Here is an 18533-nt window from a genome sequence, read left to right on the forward strand (position 1 = left end):
CCCGGACATTGAGTTACCTGAAATCAACAAATCTCTTTCTCAACCAATGAGAAATTCCCGCCCGTGTAATCCCATATAAATAGAGATCGGGGCAGCCTGTTCCCTAGCTAGTGGAAGTTTGTTGGGGAAGAAGTAGAAAGGGAAGTTATTCTCCTTGGAGTAGGTTTATTTTGGTGTGGGATTTCGCAATTTTGTTTGTTAGTAATCTTCACTTGCCTACATTGCAACAGTGACTACACTTCAAAAAGTACTTCATTGGTTGTAAAGCGCTTTGGGACGTCCTGAGGTTGTGAAAGGCGCTGTATAAAGTCTTTTGTATATGGGTAAGAAAATTAATTTTATCCTGTGTTTTGCTATTTATTTTGTTGGATCACGTAGATAACTCTTCATAATGCTCCATTAATTTCAACTCTTTAATATAATCAAAGACATATATAACCTGCTAATTTTATTTTACTGTAAATCGGTCACGTATCAAAATAGACAACGGTTAAAGTATGTCACAGCTGTGGAAATCATAATTTGTCCAGTAATACCTTTAGTATAATCCGCTCTCTTCCCACCCCACCATCAAAAAAAGTTTTTCAGTACTCAGGGTTAAACTTACAGCACCTCTTACCAGCAATGAATTGGTCTCGGAGTTTGCTGCTGGGATAAGGGAGCTGGATTAGTGAATACCGGCATCTGGTTCCTGGCCACCGGCCTCTCAAAATTAGAACTAAAACCAACTAATGTTTGGGCTTGTCACTGTGATGTGCATAACTTCAACGTGGTGTAAGGCTGTGTTTTCAAGAGTATTTAGTGGTGTGCTTACTGCAATCTTTATGTTTGTCTTGAGAAAACAGATGCCCCTGACTTTAGTCTCAAAACATTACTAATTTAATCAGCAGGAGTGTACCTGTATGCACAGGGAACTCTCCTGGAAGACAAGAGTGCAACTTACAGCCAAGGGAACTTGCTGCTTATCTTTAGCAATCAGCTGCTACTGCTCTCTGGGCATGTACTGGTATAACCACAGTCTGAAACTATGCAGATTGAGGATAGCAAATGTAACCCCACTATTTAAGAAAGGAGGGAGAGAGAAAACGGGGAACTACAGACCTGTTAGCCTCACATCAATAGTTGGGAAAATGCTGGAATCTATTATAAAGGATGCAATAACCTGGGCACTTAGAAACTAATTGTAAGATTGGGCAGAGTCAACATGGATTTATGAAAGGGAAATCCTGTTTGACAAACCTATTGGAGTTCTTTGAGGATGTAACTAGTGGAGTAACATAGAAACATAGAGATAGGAACAGGAGTAGGCCATTCGGCCCTTCGAGCCTGCTCCGCCATTCAATGAGATCATGGCTGATCTTCATCTGAGATCTTAGCTGATCTTACCAGTTCAGTACCCCGTCCCCGCCTTTTCTCCGTAACCCTTAATCCCCTTAGCCTTCAGAAATATATCCAATTCTCTCTTGAAAATATTTATTGAATTAGCCTTCACAGCCCTCTGTGGCAGGGAATTCCACAGGCTCACCACTCTTTGAGTGAAGAAATTCTTCCTCATCTCTGTTTTAAATGATTTGCCCGCTATTTTTAGACTGTGGCCCCTGGTTCTGTGCTCCCCTGCCATTGGAAACATTCTCTCTGAATTCAGCCTGTCCAGGCCTGCCATAATTTTATATGTTTCGATGAGATCCCCTCTCAATCTTCTAAACTCCAGTGAGTACAAGCCCAAACTATTCAATCTCTCCTCGTAGGTCATTCCCGCCATTCCAGGTATCAGCCTGGTGAATCGCCGCTGCACTCTTTCCATGGCAAGAACATCCTTCCGCAGATGGGGCGACCAAAACTGTACACAATACTCCAGATGCGGTCTCACCAGCACCTTGTACAGCTGTAGTAAGGTATCCCTATTCCTATACTCGAACCCCCTTGATATGAAGGCCAACATACCATTTGCCTTCTTAATCGCCTGTTGCACCTGCATGCTCTCCTTCAGTGACTGGTGCACAAGAACACCCAGGTCCCTCTGCACTTCCCCATCTCCCAATCTATTGCCATTTAGATAATAATCTACCCTCCTGTTTTTACCCCCAAAGTGGATAACCTCGCATTTATCCACATTATAGTGCATCTGCCACGTATCCGCCCATTCCCCCAACCTGTCCAAATCGCACTGTAGCCTCCTGACATCCTCATCAGAGCCCACCCCTCCTCCTAGTTTAGTGTCGTCAGCGAATTTGGAAATATTGCATCCAATTCCCTGATCCAGATCATTTATATATATTGTGAACAGCTGGGGTCCCAGGACAGATCCTTGCGGCACCCCGCTGGTCACTGCCTGCCACTCCGAAAACGAGCCGTTTATTCCAACTCTCTGTTTTCTATCCGCCAGCCAGTTCTCTATCCACGTTAATACTTTGCCCCCAATCCCATGAGCCTTAATTTTGCATGATAATCTTTTGTGTGGAACCTTATCGAAGGCTTTCTGGAAGTCAAGGTACACCACATCCACTGGCTCTCCCCCATCTATTTTACCAGTTACTTCCTCAAAAAATTCCAGCAGATTAGTCAAACACGATTTACCCTTTGTAAATCCATGTTGACTCTATCCGATCCTTTCCCCATTTGTCAAGTGCTCCGCTATTTTATCCTTAATAATGGACTCTAGCATTTTGCCCACAACCGATGTAAGGCTTACTGGTCTATAATTCCCTGCTTTCTCTCTACCCCCCTTTTTAAATATTGGGGTAACATTAGCTACCCTCCAATCCACGGGTACTGTTCCCGAGTCAATGGAGTTCCGGAAGATGATCCTTAGAGCATCTGCTATCTCCAGGGCCACCTCCTTAAGTACCCTAGGATGTAGTTTATCAGGCCCCGGGGATTTGTCGGCCTTCAGTCCCCTCAACTTACCCAACACCATATCCCTAGAGATACTAATTTCTGTCAGCTCCTCCCTCTCATTAGTCCCTATGTTTGCCGATATTCCTGGGAGGTTATTTGTGTCCTCCTTTGTGAATACAGAACCAAAGTATGAGTTTAATTGGTCTGCCATTTCCTTATTCTCCATTATATATTCTCCCGAATCGGACTGCAAGGGACCGACTTGGGATTTTACCAGTCTTTTCCTCCTGATATACCGATAAAAGCTTTTGCAGTCTGTCTTTATGTTTGCTGCAAGTTTACTTTCGTATTCTATTTTCCCCTTCCTGATTAATCCCTTTGTCCTCTTTTGCTGTATCCTGTACTGCCCCCAATCTTCCGGTCTGGTGCTTTTTTTTGCCAGTTGATATGCCCTTTTTTTTTATTTTATGCTGTCCCTAATTTCCCTCGTTATCCACGGTTGAGCCACCTTTTTAGGTTTATTTTTATGCCAAACCGGTATAAACATGTTCTGGAATTCTTCCATTCTATCTTTGAATGCTTGCCATTGTCTATCCACTGTCAATCCCCCCAGAAACACCACCCAATCAATCTTACCCAATTCCCGTCTCATACCCTCGTAATTCCCTTTATTTAAGTTCTGGACCTTAGTCTCTGATGCAATTTCCTCACTCTCCATCTCGACTGAGAGCTCGATCATATTATGATCGCTCTGACCCAAGGGGCCTCGTACAAGAAGATTGCTGATAAGTCCCTTCTCATTGCACAATACCCAGTCTAAAATGGCCTGATCTCGAGTCGGCTCCTCGACATATTGGTCCAGATAACCGTCCCGAAAACATTCCAGGAATTCCTCCTCCTCAGAATTTTTACTAATTTGGGTAGTCCAATCAATATGTAAATTAAAGTCACCCATGATGACAGCTGTGCTCTTATCGCACGCTTCTCTAATTTCCCTTTTTATGCCTTCCCTCACCTCCATATTACTATTTGGAGGCCTATATATCACACCCACTAACGTAGACAAAGGGGAACCGGTAGATGTGGTGTATTTGGATTTTCAGAAGACCTTCGATAAGGTCCCACACAAGAGGTTGGCAAACAAAATTAGGGCACATGGAATTGGGGGTAATATACTAGCATGGATTGAGAATTGGTTAACAGACAGAAAACAAAGAGTAGGGATAAACGGCTCTTTTTCAGGATGGCAGGCTGTGACTAGTGGGGTACTGCAAGGATCGGTGCTTAGGCCCCAGCTATTCACAATCTATATCAATGATTTGGGTGAGGGGACTAAATGTAACATTTCCAAATTTGCTGATGATACAAAGCTAGGTGGCAGTGTCAGTTGTGAAGAGGCTTCAAGGGGATCTCGACAGGCTCAGTGAGTGAGCAAGAACATGGTAGATGGAATATAATGTGGATAAATGTGAAGTTATCCACTTTGGTAGAAAAAACAAAGGCAGAGTATTTCCTAAATGGTGAAAGATTGGGGAATGCAGATGCTCAAAGGGACCTGGGTGTCCTTGTACATGAGTCACTGAAAGTGAATGTGCAGGTGCAGCAAACCATTAGGAAAGCAAATGGTACGCTGGCCTTCATTACAAGAGGATTTGAGTACAGGAGTAAAGAAGTCTTACTCCAATTATATAGGGCCTTGGTGAGACCACACCTGGAGTACTGTACAATTTTGGTCTCCTTACCTAAGGAAGCATATACTTGCCATAGAGGGAGTGCAACAAAGGTTCATGAGATTGATTCCTGGGATGGCGAGACTGTCGTATGAGAAGAGATTGAGTAAACTAGGCCTGTATTCTCTTGAATTCAGAAGAATGAGAGGGGATCTCATTGAAGCATACAAAATTATTACAGGGCTTGATAGGGTGGATACTGGGAGAATGTTTCCCTTGGCTGGGGAGTCTAGAACCAGGGGCCACAGCCTCAGGATAAAGGGTAGGCCATTCAGGACTGAGATGTGAAGAAATTTCTTCACACAGAGGGTGGTGAATCTTTGGAATTCTCTACCCCAGAGGGCTGTGGAGGCTCAGTCATTGGGTATATTCAAAACAGAAGTCGATAGATTTCTGACTAGTAAGGGCATCAAGGGATATGGGCGATAGGGCCGATGAATGGAGTTGAGGCAGAAGATCAGCCATGATCTCATTGAATGGCGGTGCAGGCTCGAAGGGCCGAATGGCCTACTCCTGCTCCTATTTCTTATGTTCTTATATTCTTATGCACCTGAGATGTGTTATAATAGGTTAGGAAGGACTAGGAATCACAATTTTAAGTTGTGTAAGGCCAGATCTAGTTTAGATGCTGGGAGGTGGTTCTTTTCCCAGAGAATAGCGGACCACTCGTGCAGGCTGCCATTTTGTGTGGCGGACGCCGACTCGCTGAATTAGTTCAAGCGAGAGCTGGACCTGTTTTTGGTTGGAGCAGACATCGCCTCTTAGAAAAGGTAGGTTCTTCAGTGAATTCAGGGCCAGAGTGATCTCCTGGACTAGTTTCGATTGCCCAGATGGGTCGGAGAGGAATTTTCCAGATTAGTTCCCTCCAAATTGACCTGGGTTTTTATCTGTTTTTTCGCCTCTCCCAGGAGATCCCATGGTTACGGGTGGGGTGGAGAGTGTCTATATTGTGATACACCAGGTGTCGCAAGTGTGTGAGACAGGCTGGATGGACCAGGTGGTCTTTACCTGTCCGTCATTGTTCGTAACTCCGCTTTTCTGTGTTTCTCCTATAGAATTTGTAGGAAAACACAAGGTGAGTGAGCATTTTAGTGAAAACTAATTCAGCGACTAATGCTCCGCATAAAAGTAAAGCTAGCAATATACTTAAAGGTATGTTGGCTTCTTTCTGGCCTTTTTAAAAAGGAAAACAACAGGATGTTCAGTATTGTCAATATTACTTTCTTGTAGGTTTGGTTGGAGAACTGTGAATTTGCAAGATTCCAGGCATCTGTATTAAGACTGCACTTGAATATGGTTGGATTTAAACCCACAGATGTGCCTCCAACATCTGCTGTAAAAGTTATTGGTGCTGGTACAGCAGCTTGCATAGCCGATCTTGTTACATTCCCTCTTGATACTACCAAAGTGAGATTGCAGGTAAAATTTATATTTACATAAAGGTTTGTTCTCCTTGTTGATTATCACTACAGTAATACCAGACTGTAGTACAGGAAACTCTCGTTTAAACGGCACCTAAATATCCGGAATTCTCTATTAACTGGCAAAATGCATACTCCGAAAACAACACCTCAATAACTGGAAATGTTGCTGAGTCCGAGTCTCCCGCGGTGGCCGAGTTAGTCAGTGGGGGTAGTTCTCCAAACCGCCACTACTCGGCTTCATGGCGCTGTCGGAAGTCCGAACACCTCAATAACAGGAGTCTGACTCTCCCACGCTGCCGGTAGTCTCTTCCGATCCGCCATTTTTCTGTGTGTCTCCATCTTTATCGTGAATTATCTCCTCCATCTTGCATTATGGAATTATGTTTGTTAAAAATAGCCTCGGTAGATAACTCTCTCTGTCATCTGGAATTTTTAATCAACCGGCACCATCCCGGTCCCGTCTGTGCCAGATACCAAAGAGTTTCCTGTAGTAGGTTTCCCTAAATGGATAAAGAGCACTCGTGCAGCAACCAAAACTCCTGTAGAATCAATATTCTGCCAGTCGTACAAGACTAGTGACCTCGAGTTAGGAGGAATAAACAGGGAAGCTTCTTAAACAACAAAATGGGACCTTCTTGACTTGTGTTTTTTAGTTACTCGCTGCCTTAAGAGCTTTTCAACAACAACTTTCATTAATATAGCACCTTTTTAATCTAGAAAAATGTCCCAAGGCAGTTCACCGAAGTGTAATTGTTCAAAAATCAACTACAAGACAAAGGAAGAGCTATCAGGAGAGGTGACAAAAAGCTTGGCCAAAGAGGTGTGTTTTGAGAAGTGTAAGGTGGAGAGGTTTAGGGAGGGAACACCATCACTTAGGACCTAGACAGCTGAAGGCAAGGCCACAAATGCTGGGCATCTTAAGAGAGTGGAGACTGCAAAAGAAGCCAAAGTTAGAGGAACACCGAGTTCTTGGAGGTCTGGAGAAGGTTAGAGATAGGGAGGGATGAGGCCATGAAGGGATTTGAACACAAGGAAAACAATTTTACATTTGAGGCATTGAAGTACTGGGAGCCAATGTAGGTCAGCAAGCACAGGGGTGATGGGTGAGCAGGACTTGGGATAGGATATGAGCAGTCGAGTTTTGAATGAGCTTAAGTTTACAGAGGATGGGAGGCTGGCCAGGACAGCATTGGAATAGTCGAATCTTGAGGTGACAAAAGCATGGATGAGGGTTTCAGCAGCAGATAAGCTGAGGTAAGGGCAAAGATGGGCAATGTTACGGAGGTGGAAGTAGGCGGTCTTTGTGATGGGGTCAGAAGCTCAGCTCAAGGTCAAAAAGGGATGCCGAGGTTGCAAATGATCTGGTTCAGCCTGAGATGTTGGCCAGGGAGGGGGATGGAATCAGTGGCGAGGGGGTGGAGTTTGTGGCGGGTCCGAAGACAATGGCTTCAGTCTTTCCAATATTTAATTGGAGGAAATTGCAGCTCATCCATGACTAGATGTCAGACAATCCGTCTGATAACAGGCAGTGAAGGAGTCAAGAGAGATAGTGGTGAGGTAGAGCTGGGTGTCATTAGCGTACATATAGAACCTGACGCCATGTCTTCGGATGATGTTGCCAAGGGGCAGCATATAGCTGAGAAATAAGGAGCCAAGGATATCTCCTGGGGGGACACCAGAGGTAAAGGTGAGGAGAAGCCATTGCAGGAGATTCTCTGGCTACGACTGGATAGGCAAGAGTGGAACCAGGTGAGGGCAGTCCCACTCAGCTGGACAATGGAGGAGCAGCATTGGAGGACGGTGTGGTTAACAGTATCAAAGGCTGCAGAGAGGTCAAGAAGGATCAGAGTCACAGAGGATGTCAATTGTGACTTTGATTAGGGCCTTTTCAGTGCTGTGGTAGGGGCAGAAACCTGATTGGAGAGGTTCAAACATGTAGTTGCAGGAAATATGAGCACAGATTTGGGAGGTGACAACACTTTTAAGTACTTTGGACAGGAAAGGGAGGTTGGAGATGGGGCGGTTATTTGCATGGACAGAGGGGTCAAGGGTGGATTTTTTGAGGAGGGAGTGGGGTGATGACAGATTTTAGGGGAACAGTCCCTGAGCAGAGGGAACCATTTACAATATCAGCTAGCATGGGGGCCAGGAAGAGAAGTTGGGTGGTCAGTAATTTAGTGGGAATAGGATCGAGAGAGCAGGAGGTGGGTCTCATGGACAAGAACAGCTTGAGAGGGCATGAGGGGAGTGTATGAGAGAAACTAGAGAAAGATGCGAGTTCAGAACTAAGGCCAGGTGGAACCTTGGCTTGGTGGGCAAGGAGAAGGGAGGGATGAGGCAGAGGCAGCTGAACAGATGGTCTCAAATTTTGGTAACAAAGAAGTCCATGAGCTCCTCGCACTGTGAGGGTGGAAGGGCAGAGGGATTTAATGAGATGGTTGATAGTGGAGAAAAGAAGCTGGGGGTTATCTTTGCATTCCAGTTTGATCTTGGAGTAGTGAGCAGTTTTGGCAGAGGAGAGCAGGGCCCAAAAGTGCTTGGTGTGGTCCAGTCAGATCTGGCGATGAATGGCCAAACCAGTTGTGCGGTATATATGCTCACATCTGATAGGTTTCAATTTTAGTGACAAAGAATTTCATGAGCTCTTTGCACTTGATGAGGTTGGAAGGGGCAGGAGAGAGGAGTTTAAAGACGCTTGGTAGTGGTGAAAAGGAGTTTTCCAGAATTATGAATGGTGGGAGATCATGTGTATGATTGATACAATAAGAGTAGAGAGGCTATGTGAAATGGCAAGGTCAAAGGGCTGTCCATGAATACGGGTAGGAGAGTTTATACGGAGGTTAAGGGAGGACAGGAGGGCAGTGAAACTGGAGGAGAAGACAAGGTGAATAGAGATGGATATTGCAATCACCAAGCAGTTGAGGCTTTCTGCACTGTAAGCAGATGATGTAGGAAAAGGAAAATGGGTGTATTGGGCATCCTTTAAGCTGAATGAAATGGGGGTAAATTAGCTCGTATCTCAATTTTGGCAAATCTCAATATAATATTCTTTGTATATAACTCAATCTGCAGTGTTCCTAAATTGAGTGTTGTTAATGACTGAGCCTCAACAACAAATCTTTGGACTTGTTCTTTAATTTAAAAAATATAATGCAGGTAGTATATTGTTTTCATTTCTGTCAGGACAGTGTGGTGCTGCAGCCTTCTGTATCTATAATCATTCTGCTATGCATTCCTTTGACTAGTGGTCTGGCCAAGAAACTGACTTTTCTTTTTACCCAAAATATTTTTGTGACCCTTTAGTTTCTTTACTGCTACAACTATTGGGTTGTTTAACTTAAAAATGAAAATTCCTGTTTGAAAGGGTAGCTTGCTAATTTTTTTCCTTCTACTTTCTCCTGGTCCTTGCTGGTCATCCACATGTGCACATTTCCTCAGGGATACTGAGGCCAATTGTACTGTCTCTACCGCCAGCCTGGGTGACATCTGCTTGTGTTCTTTTTTCTCTCCCTCTCTCTGTCCCAACCCAAATTGCAGGAAATGGGTAATTTGTTTGGTTGAGACAGACAGCTGGCGCCTTCGGGGGGTCCTTCAGCAGTGCCCACCTTGTAAGATGAAGATGCCCACATTGCTTAGCCCAAGGTCTTGCTGGCCTAAAGAAAAATCAAGTGCAAATGACTTCAGCTCCCAAGGAAACCAGTCTGTCTCTAGTTAAGGGAGGGTGGGATTAATAGTGGGATCAGTTATATTCTGGCTAAGATCTGGAGCCTTTCAAAAGTTCTCCATGGTACTTGTGTTTGCTCTCGGCGAGAGTAGTTCGGTTGGGGCCATGTAAGGATGGAATTCCTGGGTATAACTCCCAGACACACTTCCCAAGTCTGAATGGAAGTGTTCCACCTCAAATTCTGGCTCCTGGTTGGAATTCACCTGCTCTCTATCCTTGGCCTAGCCTGGAAATTGGACCAATGCTGTTCAAGACTGATGTTCCCTTCTATCACAGAATGGTCATTGGTATGTTCTCCATATTGCTAGATACTGACGTTGACTAGGAACTGTAAAATCTTGTCAAATAAGTGTGGCTGCATGATACAGAAGGACAATCATGCAGCCCCGCATTGGATCGTGGGATCTTGATACATACTGAACCCATTTCCGTTGTGCTGTTGTGTGAAGCAAAAGGCAACAAGAATTGGCTGGGAATGCTTGGAATCTAGAACCAGTTCTTGGCATGCTGATGAGCACGAGAACTGACTAGAAACTGACTGCTTTTGCCCCGGAAACTTTCATGAAAACCAAGTATTTTGTTTGAATGTTTGGTTTTGTCTAGAAATAATTAATGGAATCTCTAAGGACTATGCTTTCAGATGTTCTAATAAAGGATTAACATTGCCAACTTGATTGAAATTAGTAGGTGAGATTATAGAAAGCTTAATTGTGAAACTCTTATCAAATGTAATATGAAACTCTGAATTGGAGTTAATCAAAATTAAACCCTGTTCATAACGCACAGATTCAAGGGGAATCCAAATCGGTCAACAATGTGACTTCTCCAAAGTATAGAGGGGTCTTTGGTACCATAGCTACAATTGTGAAGACTGAAGGACCGAGAAGTCTCTACAATGGCTTGGTGGCTGGTCTTCAACGCCAAATGAGTTTTGCATCTGTGCGTATTGGGTTTTATGATTCTGTCAAACAGTTCTACTCCAATGGATCTGACAGTAAGTGTCCTCAGGCGAGTGTGCAATATCTAAACTTGTGTAGTAAAACAAATATTTATATATAAAACTAGTAAACAGTGAGGAGGATCGTTGCGGACTTCAGGAGAACATAGACTGGTGAAATGAGCAGAGACATGGCAGCTGAAATTTAATGCAGAGAAGTGTGAAGTGATGAGGAAAGGTAATGTAAGTTAAATGGTACAATTTTAAAGGGGGTGCAGGAACAGAGAGACCCGGGGGTGCACATACACAAAGGTGGCAGGACAAGTTGATAAGGCGTTTAAAAAAGCATACAGAATACTTGGATTTATAAATAGAGGTACAGAATACATAAGCAAGGAAGTCATGGTAAACCTTTATAAATCACTGGTTAGGCCTTAGCTAGAATATTGTGTCCAATTCTGGGCACTACACTTTGGGAAAGATGTTAAAGTCTTGGAGAGGGTGCAGAGGAGATTTACCAGAATGGTACCAGGGATGAGGGACTTAAGTTAAGTGGAGAGACTAGATAAGCTGGGGTTGCCCCCCTTGGAGCAGAGAAGGTTAAGGGGAGATTTGATGGAGGTGTTCAAAATCATGAGAAGTTTTGATAGAGTAGATAGAGGGAAACTGTTTCCACTGGCAGGAGGGTTAGTAACCAAAGGACACAGATTTAAGATAATTGGTAAAAAAAATCCAGGGGGGAAATAAGGAGACTTTTTTTTTACGCAATGATTTGTTATGATCTGGAATGCACTCCCGGAGTGCACCTATCCAATCTAATCTTGAATGTTGACAGTTTCTGCCTCAACCACTGACCCTAGAAGTGAATTCCACACCCTCAACTCTCTGTACGCTGATCTCCTTGTTTTTTTCAGCTGTTACCATTGGTAATCGTTTGCTTGCTGGATGTACAACAGGAACAATGGCGGTCACCTTGGCACAGCCCACAGATGTGGTGAAAGTAAGGTTTCAAGCACAAGTAAACCGAGCTGGTGTGAATAAGCGGTACAGTGGGACTATAGATGCCTACAGAACAATTGCTAGGGAGGAAGGACTTCAAGGATTATGGAAAGGTCTGTGAATGTCTCATCCAGTAATAATCAAATTAAGGTTCTTAAATATACCTGAATTTACCTCTGTTGGAACTAATATTAATGGCTGGCCTGTATTTCACCATTATCTAATGGTATGTGGCAGACAGTAGTGGTATATAGTACTAGAAGGGATAAAATGAGAACTCTTTCAGGGGCCCATTTATTGGTGTATATTAACCAGTCAAAATGGTCACTAAAACGACTGAATCCTCCCTTTGAAGTGAAAGCTCTACTTTGGCTCCCTTCCCTGAAGGGGATAGGGAAAGGCAGACAATTTAAAATATCCTGGCTGATATAAGCAGAGTTGGCACAAATCATGGATTCAATACAAAACATTCCTAGTTTATGGTTCACTACTGCACTACTGAGCTTTTAACCCCTCAGCCACATGTGTAAATACTAGTTGGGTTCTTGAAGATTAATAGATGTCTTTTGACCTTTTTCTAATATGTAGCTTTGCAGGTTCATTGCTTTATATAGTTAAATGGCTGCTAATACAATTCATAATGGGCTGAATGAACTTCTCAATAAAGTCGTATTGTACACAATTTGCTACAGGAGGATTGAAAAGGCCAATTCAGGTGCCACTAAAGCATTTGTTGGTTTTGCAGGTACTTTGCCAAATATTGTTCGCAATTCTATCGTGAACTGTTCAGAACTGGTGACTTATGATCTGATTAAGGATGCATTGATAAAGTATAACCTTATGACCGGTAAGCATTGCACATTGATGAATATAAAAGCTGAAACTTATTTTTTGTTAGCACAAAATAGTGATTAAGATTTTGCTTACAGATAACCTCCCGTGCCACTTTTGTGCTGCTTTTGGTGCTGGATTCTGCACGACCATTGTTGCTTCACCTGTTGATGTAGTGAAGACGAGATACATGAACTCTGTCCTTGGCCAATACAGCAGCGCCTTGAACTGTTCCTTTAGCATGCTGACAAAGGAGGGTTGCACAGCCTTCTATAAAGGGTAACTGTTTTATTTAATCAACATAGGCAGACTATGGTGGAATTGAAATGAAAGGATCTCATGTTATGAAGTCTTGTACCGTTTTTGCATCAACCTGTCAACACTGGATAATTCTAAATACATTAGATTACTGTTCCCCTCCACCCTCACCTCTAATAGCAAGTATGACGGGCTCATGGGTACAGCAGCCTCTATTGCTACCACCTCATTTATGCCCCCTTTCCTCTCATTATTTTTCTCCTTCAATCGCAGTCTCCTCTTTCTCTCTTTCCCCCCGCCCCCCCCCCCCCCCAGTTTATCTCCAGGTGACCCACCTGCACTCCCTTGATCCCTCCCCAACTTCCTGCTTGTTAATTAACGACGTCTCCTGGCTCCCATGCCAGCTGACAGTCAATGGCTTTCTTTTCTCAGTCACTATTGTACTTCCCCTCTAAAACCATTCCTCACCCGTCCATCCTTCTCCAACTAGCACCTTTGCGGAACACCTCCGTTCAGTCCGTAAGGGTGACCCCGAGCTTCCGGTCGCCTGTCACTTTAATTCACCGCTCCATTCCCACTCGGACCTCACCGTCCTTGGCCTCTTGTATTGTTCCATGGAAGCTCAACGTAAACTCGAGGAACAGCACCTCATCTTCCGATTAGGCACTTTGCAGCCTTCCGGACTCAATATCGAGTTCAATCATTTCAGATCATAACCTCGGCCTCTATTACTTTTTTCCTTTTAATTTTTTCCACCCCTTTGTTTTGGGTCCTCCTTTCCTCCCCCCCCACCCCCTCCTTTTGTTTCTCTCTCTCACCTGGTAGCTGTCTCTTACCTGCCAGTACACTTCACACCTAATCTCAGCTGCCTTTTGTCTCCACGGGCCCATTACCATCTCATCTGGCTTCTAATACCTTTTATTGTCTCCTTTTGTTCGATCGCAGCTTTGCCTTCGATCTTTTTATTTTCTTTCCAGTTTTGAAGAAGGGTTTCAACCCGAAACGGCAACTCAAATTTCTCTCCACGGATGTTGCCTGACCTGCTGAGTTTTTCCAGCATTCTCTTGTTATTTTACCCCATTACTAACCTTGTTTTCCTCCAAGATCCTTGACCTTGTTGCCTTATAACTCTATGTACTTCTTTCTCCAGCCTCCTGCTTGATTCCCTTCAGACTAGCTTCTGTCTTCTCAGCACTTAGGACGCTGTGTAACTCGACCTCCCCAACCCCATGACCACCTCTATGCTGCCAGATTGCCAGTCATTAAATTACCACTGATTCTATCCCTCTACTTGTTCAGGCTGAACCTGATGTCCTGTTGAAACCAGAACTTAGCTTCACAACTCACCATATTCAACACTCAAATGCTTATTTCCATGTCAGTCCCTCTGTTTATGAAATAACAACAGAAAATGCTGGAAATACTCAGCAGGCCAGGCAGCATCCGTGGAGAGAGAAACAGAGTTAATGTTTCAGGTCTGGGACCTTTCATCAGAACCTTTCTCTGTGCTTCTGTCGCTTCTAGAGTAGATTTCTGGAGTATTCTCTTTGCTGTCCTCCCACCTGCTCCCATCCATAAACTCCAACTTCACTAAAATGTAGTGATTCATCCAGTTCTGCGTGTCCATCTCTCCTGTCCTCACTGACTGACTCACCTTGGCTCTGTCCCCAATTATTACTTTTTTTCTTGCATGCTACTTTTTCAATCCATTTTCTTGCCAATAGTTTATACATTAGAAGCATACAAGCTAAACAAACTTGTTTAAAAGTAACATCTGTAAATGGCAAGTGACTCGATGGCAAACTTTCAACTTTGCAATGAATATATACGACCACTCTGTCATCAATTCGGATGCAGGGGAATGTAGTTAATTGTAACCTTCATAGCTACGACATGGTGTCTACTGGCAATTGATCTCAATGGTGCTTGTAAAAGGAAGATTACTTTTTCAGTTAATCACTTAAAAACTAAATGATCGCCAACTAATTGGTTTATTTTGCAACAGGTTTATGCCCTCCTTCCTGCGGCTGGGGTCGTGGAACGTGGTGATGTTTGTCACTTATGAACAGTTAAAACGTGCCATGATGCTGGCCAAACAATCCTGGGAATCATCTTGATGATGTTCTGTATTATTCATATTTGTAAATTATGTAAAGTTAACTTTTTTTAAATCAGATTTATGTGAGGGCATGGATTTTTAAGCATTTTGTTATAAAGGATGATTTATAATGTGTGCATATCGCAGGTCGATAGTGCTTTATGTGGCACAAATCAGGCTCTGCTCTCGCCTGCCAAAATTGCTCACTATTCCAGAATCATTCTGGAATGCAAAGATAAACCCCAGCTCCTATTCTCTACTGCTAATCGTCTTCTTAAACCCCTCTCCCCTGTCTCCTCCATCTTCACCTCCGATAACAAGTGTGAGGAGCTCATGGACTTCTTTGTCTCCAAGATTGAGATCATCCATTCAGCTGCCTCTGCCACTTCCCTTCCTTCCCCTAGCCCACTGGGCCAAACTTCCTCTAAGGCTCACCCCTGCCCTAGCCCTGAACTTACATCATTCTCCAGTTTCTCTCCGATCTTCCTTCATGACCTCTCTGTGCTCATCTTGTCTATGAGACCCACTTCCTGCTCCCTCGACCCTATTCCCACCAAACTAACCACCCAACTTCCTTTTCTGGCTCCAAACCTTGATCCCTCCGTCCTTGCAAACTACTGCCCCATCTCTAACCTCCCTTTCCTCTCCAAAGTCTTTGAACATGTTGTTGCCTCCCAAATCTGTGACCATCTTTCCCGCAATTCCATGTTTGAATCCCTCCAATCAGGTTTCCGCCCTTGCCACAGTACTGAAACGACTCTCATCAAAGTCACAAATGACATCCTTTGTGACTGTGACAAAGGTAAACTATCCTCCTCGTCCTTCTTGACTTGTCTGCAGCATTTGACACGGTTGAACACTCCATCCTTCTCCAACGCCTCTCCACTGTCGTCGAGCTGGGTGGGACTGCACTCGCCTGGTTCTATTCTTATCTATCTAATCGTAACCAGAGAATCACCTGCAATGGTTTCTCTTCCCGCTCCCACATCGTTACCTCTGGTGTCCCTCAAGGATCTATCCTTGGCCCCCGCCTATTTCTCATCTACATGTTGCCCCTTGGCGACATCATCCGAAAACACAGCGTCAGTTTCCACATGTACGCTGGTGACACCCAGCTCTACCTCGGTCTCTAAATTATCAGACTGCTTGTCCGACATCCAGTTCTGGATGAGCAGGAATTTTCTCCTATTAAATATTGGCAAAACCGAAGCCATTGTTTTCGGTCCTCCTCACAAACTCTGTTCCCTAGCCACTGACTCCATCCCTCTCCCTAACATCTGTCTGAAGCTGAACCACACTGTTTGCAACCTTGGTGTCATATTTGACCCCAAAATGAGCTTCCGACCACATATCCGCAGCATAACAAAGACCGCCTACTTCCATCTCCGTAACATCGCACGTCTCCGCCCTTGCCTCAGCTCATCCGCTGCTGAAACCCTCATCCATGCCTGTTACCTGTAGACTTGACTATTCCAACGCACTCCTGGCTGGCCTCCCACATTCCACCCTATGTAAACTTGAGGTCATCTAAAACTCGGCTGCCCGTGTCCTAACTCGCACCAAGTCCCGTTCACCCATTACCCCTGTGCTTACCGACCTACATTTGCTCCCGGTTAAGCAACGCCTCCATTTCAAAATTCTCATCCTTGTTTTCAAATCCCTCCATGGCCTCACCCCTTCCTATCTCTAATCTCCTTCATCCCCACAACCCCCCTGAGATATCTGTGCTCCTCTAATTCTGCCCTCTTGAGGATCCCTGATTATAATCACTCGACCTTTGGTGGCCGTGCCTTCTGTTGCCTAGGCCCTAAGCTCTGGAATTCCCTGCCTAAATCTGTCTGCCTCACTACCTCTCTTTCCTCCTTTAAGACACTCCTTAAAACCTACCTCTTTGACCAAGCTTTTGGTCATCTGCCCTAATTTATCCTTATGTGGATCGGTGTCAAATTTTTTTAATCTTAAAACACTCCTGTGCAGCGCCTTAGGATGTTTTACTATGTTAAAGGCGCTGTATAAATACAAGTTGTTGTTGTTGTAATGCACCAAATCTTACCCGACTTTATTTCTTACTTGATTTGAGGTAGCTTTTCGGGAATATATTTTTATAAGTTGAATAAAGGTGAGTTTCTAGTGTCTGTCTGTTTTGAAATGCAGAAGCAGACTAATGATGTGATATCATCCATTTCCTTCGCACCTCTACTTCCAATATGGACAAGTAATTAAACATTTCAGCTTTAAGAATCAATGGACTATTAAAGAGAACTGTAAACAGCTGAATACAATATTGAGGTTGAGAGGACATCAGCATAGAGTAAGCACTCTTCTGCACTTGATGTTTGTGCAAATTACTCCCAATGGACAAAAGATTGGTTGAGGACCATGCTGCTAAGCAGTGGTTTGCTCGTGTGCTACTTTTTTTAATGCAGTAGCTTATACAACATTATATACGCCTATGAAAACAAATCCATCATCAATCCAAAACCATCAAATAATTAAAGGCTTTACTTTGTTCTATATACAACTTCTGAATTAAAGAGAGTTCATACAATCACTCGCTTATCCCTACAATGCATAAGTATCAATTATTTCACCACATGCACTTTTATTAGTGGCCAGTCGGGGAATTTAATTGCTAAATTTTTAGCCTAGTTTAGTTCTCGCTAACTTAAAAAATGGTCCAAATTTTTAAAACTTATGTAACAATTTTTTGGAATTAGCCTGTTTGGTGTGAATGTATTTCACAAGTGAACATTCTATCTCTGATGCGGCGGGTCTCCGCTACATTGGGGAGACCAAACGCAGATTGGGCGAGCGCTTTGCGGAACACCTCCGTTCAGTCCGTAAGGGTGACCCTGAGCTTCCGGTCGCCTGTCACTTTAATTTTCCGCTTCACTCCCACTCTGATCTTTCTGTCCTCGGCTTATTACATTGTTCCAATAAAGCTCAACGTAAGCTCGAGGAACAGCACCTCATCTTTCGATTAGGCATTTTACAGCCTGCCGGACTCAACATCGAGTTCAACAATTTCAGATAATAATCCCTGCCCCCATTTTTCATGCTGTATGATTTTGCCATTCCCATTTGCAACATTTTATCTTTCCTGCCTCTTACATAAGCACAATATGTTCTTTCAATTCCTTCCTCCCCTCCTAAACCCCCTCCCCTGCTGTCTCTGCACCTGCTTAATATCTGTTACATTTCCAGCTTTTTCCAGTTCTGATGAAGGGTCCCAGACCTGAAACATTAACTCTGTTTCTCTCTCCACAGATGCTGCCTGGCCTGCTGAGTATTTCCAGCATTTTCTGTTGTTATTTCAGATTTCCAGCATTCGCAGTATTTTGCCATTGTATTCTATCTCTGATCTTTACTTCACCCCACCACTATGCCTATATTACAAGCTGCTTCAAGTAAAAGCAAAATATGAATGTTGTAGTTGCTTGGGATACGAGGGAGGTTGCTTTTACATAAGAACATAAGAAGTAGGAGCAGGAGTAGGCCATACGGCCCCTCGGGCCTGCTCCGCCATTTAATAGGATCATGGCTGATCCGAATCTAGACTCACGTCCACTTCCCTGCCCTCTCCCCGTAACCCCTAATTCCCTTATCTGCTAGGAAACTGTCTATCTCCATTTTAAATTTATTTAATGTTGCAGCTTCCACAGCTCTCTGGGGTAGCAAATTCCATAGATTTACT

General features: G+C 43.8%; 1 protein-coding gene across 1 annotated transcript; it reads left to right on the top strand.

Moving 5' to 3' along the window:
• Positions 1-13: 13 nt before the first annotated feature.
• Positions 14-16974, top strand: LOC147112018 (dicarboxylate carrier UCP2-like). Its single transcript, XM_085999468.1, has 7 exons — positions 14-323; positions 5799-5987; positions 10503-10710; positions 11568-11765; positions 12398-12499; positions 12582-12762; positions 14747-16974. The coding sequence occupies exons 2-7, from the start codon at positions 5862-5864 to the stop codon at positions 14856-14858; spliced, it is 927 nt and encodes a 308-aa protein (XP_085855594.1). The 5' UTR covers positions 14-323; positions 5799-5861; the 3' UTR covers positions 14859-16974.
• The last annotated feature ends 1559 nt before the right edge of the window (positions 16975-18533 follow it).

The sequence above is a fragment of the Somniosus microcephalus genome, chromosome 10, assembly GCF_052327205.1.
Source record: "Somniosus microcephalus isolate GS21.2 chromosome 10, FLI_Smic_1.0, whole genome shotgun sequence".
NCBI classification, from domain to species: Eukaryota; Metazoa; Chordata; class Chondrichthyes; order Squaliformes; family Somniosidae; genus Somniosus; species Somniosus microcephalus.

Coding starts and splice junctions, on each gene's coding strand:
- LOC147112018 (XM_085999468.1), top strand. CDS start 5,862: ATGGTTGGATTTAAACCCACAGATGTGCCTCCAACATCTGCTGTAAAA. Junction 10,711..11,567: donor CTACTCCAATGGATCTGACA/GTAAGTGTCCTC, acceptor TGTTTTTTTCAG/CTGTTACCATTGGTAATCGT. Junction 12,763..14,746: donor TGCACAGCCTTCTATAAAGG/GTAACTGTTTTA, acceptor ATTTTGCAACAG/GTTTATGCCCTCCTTCCTGC.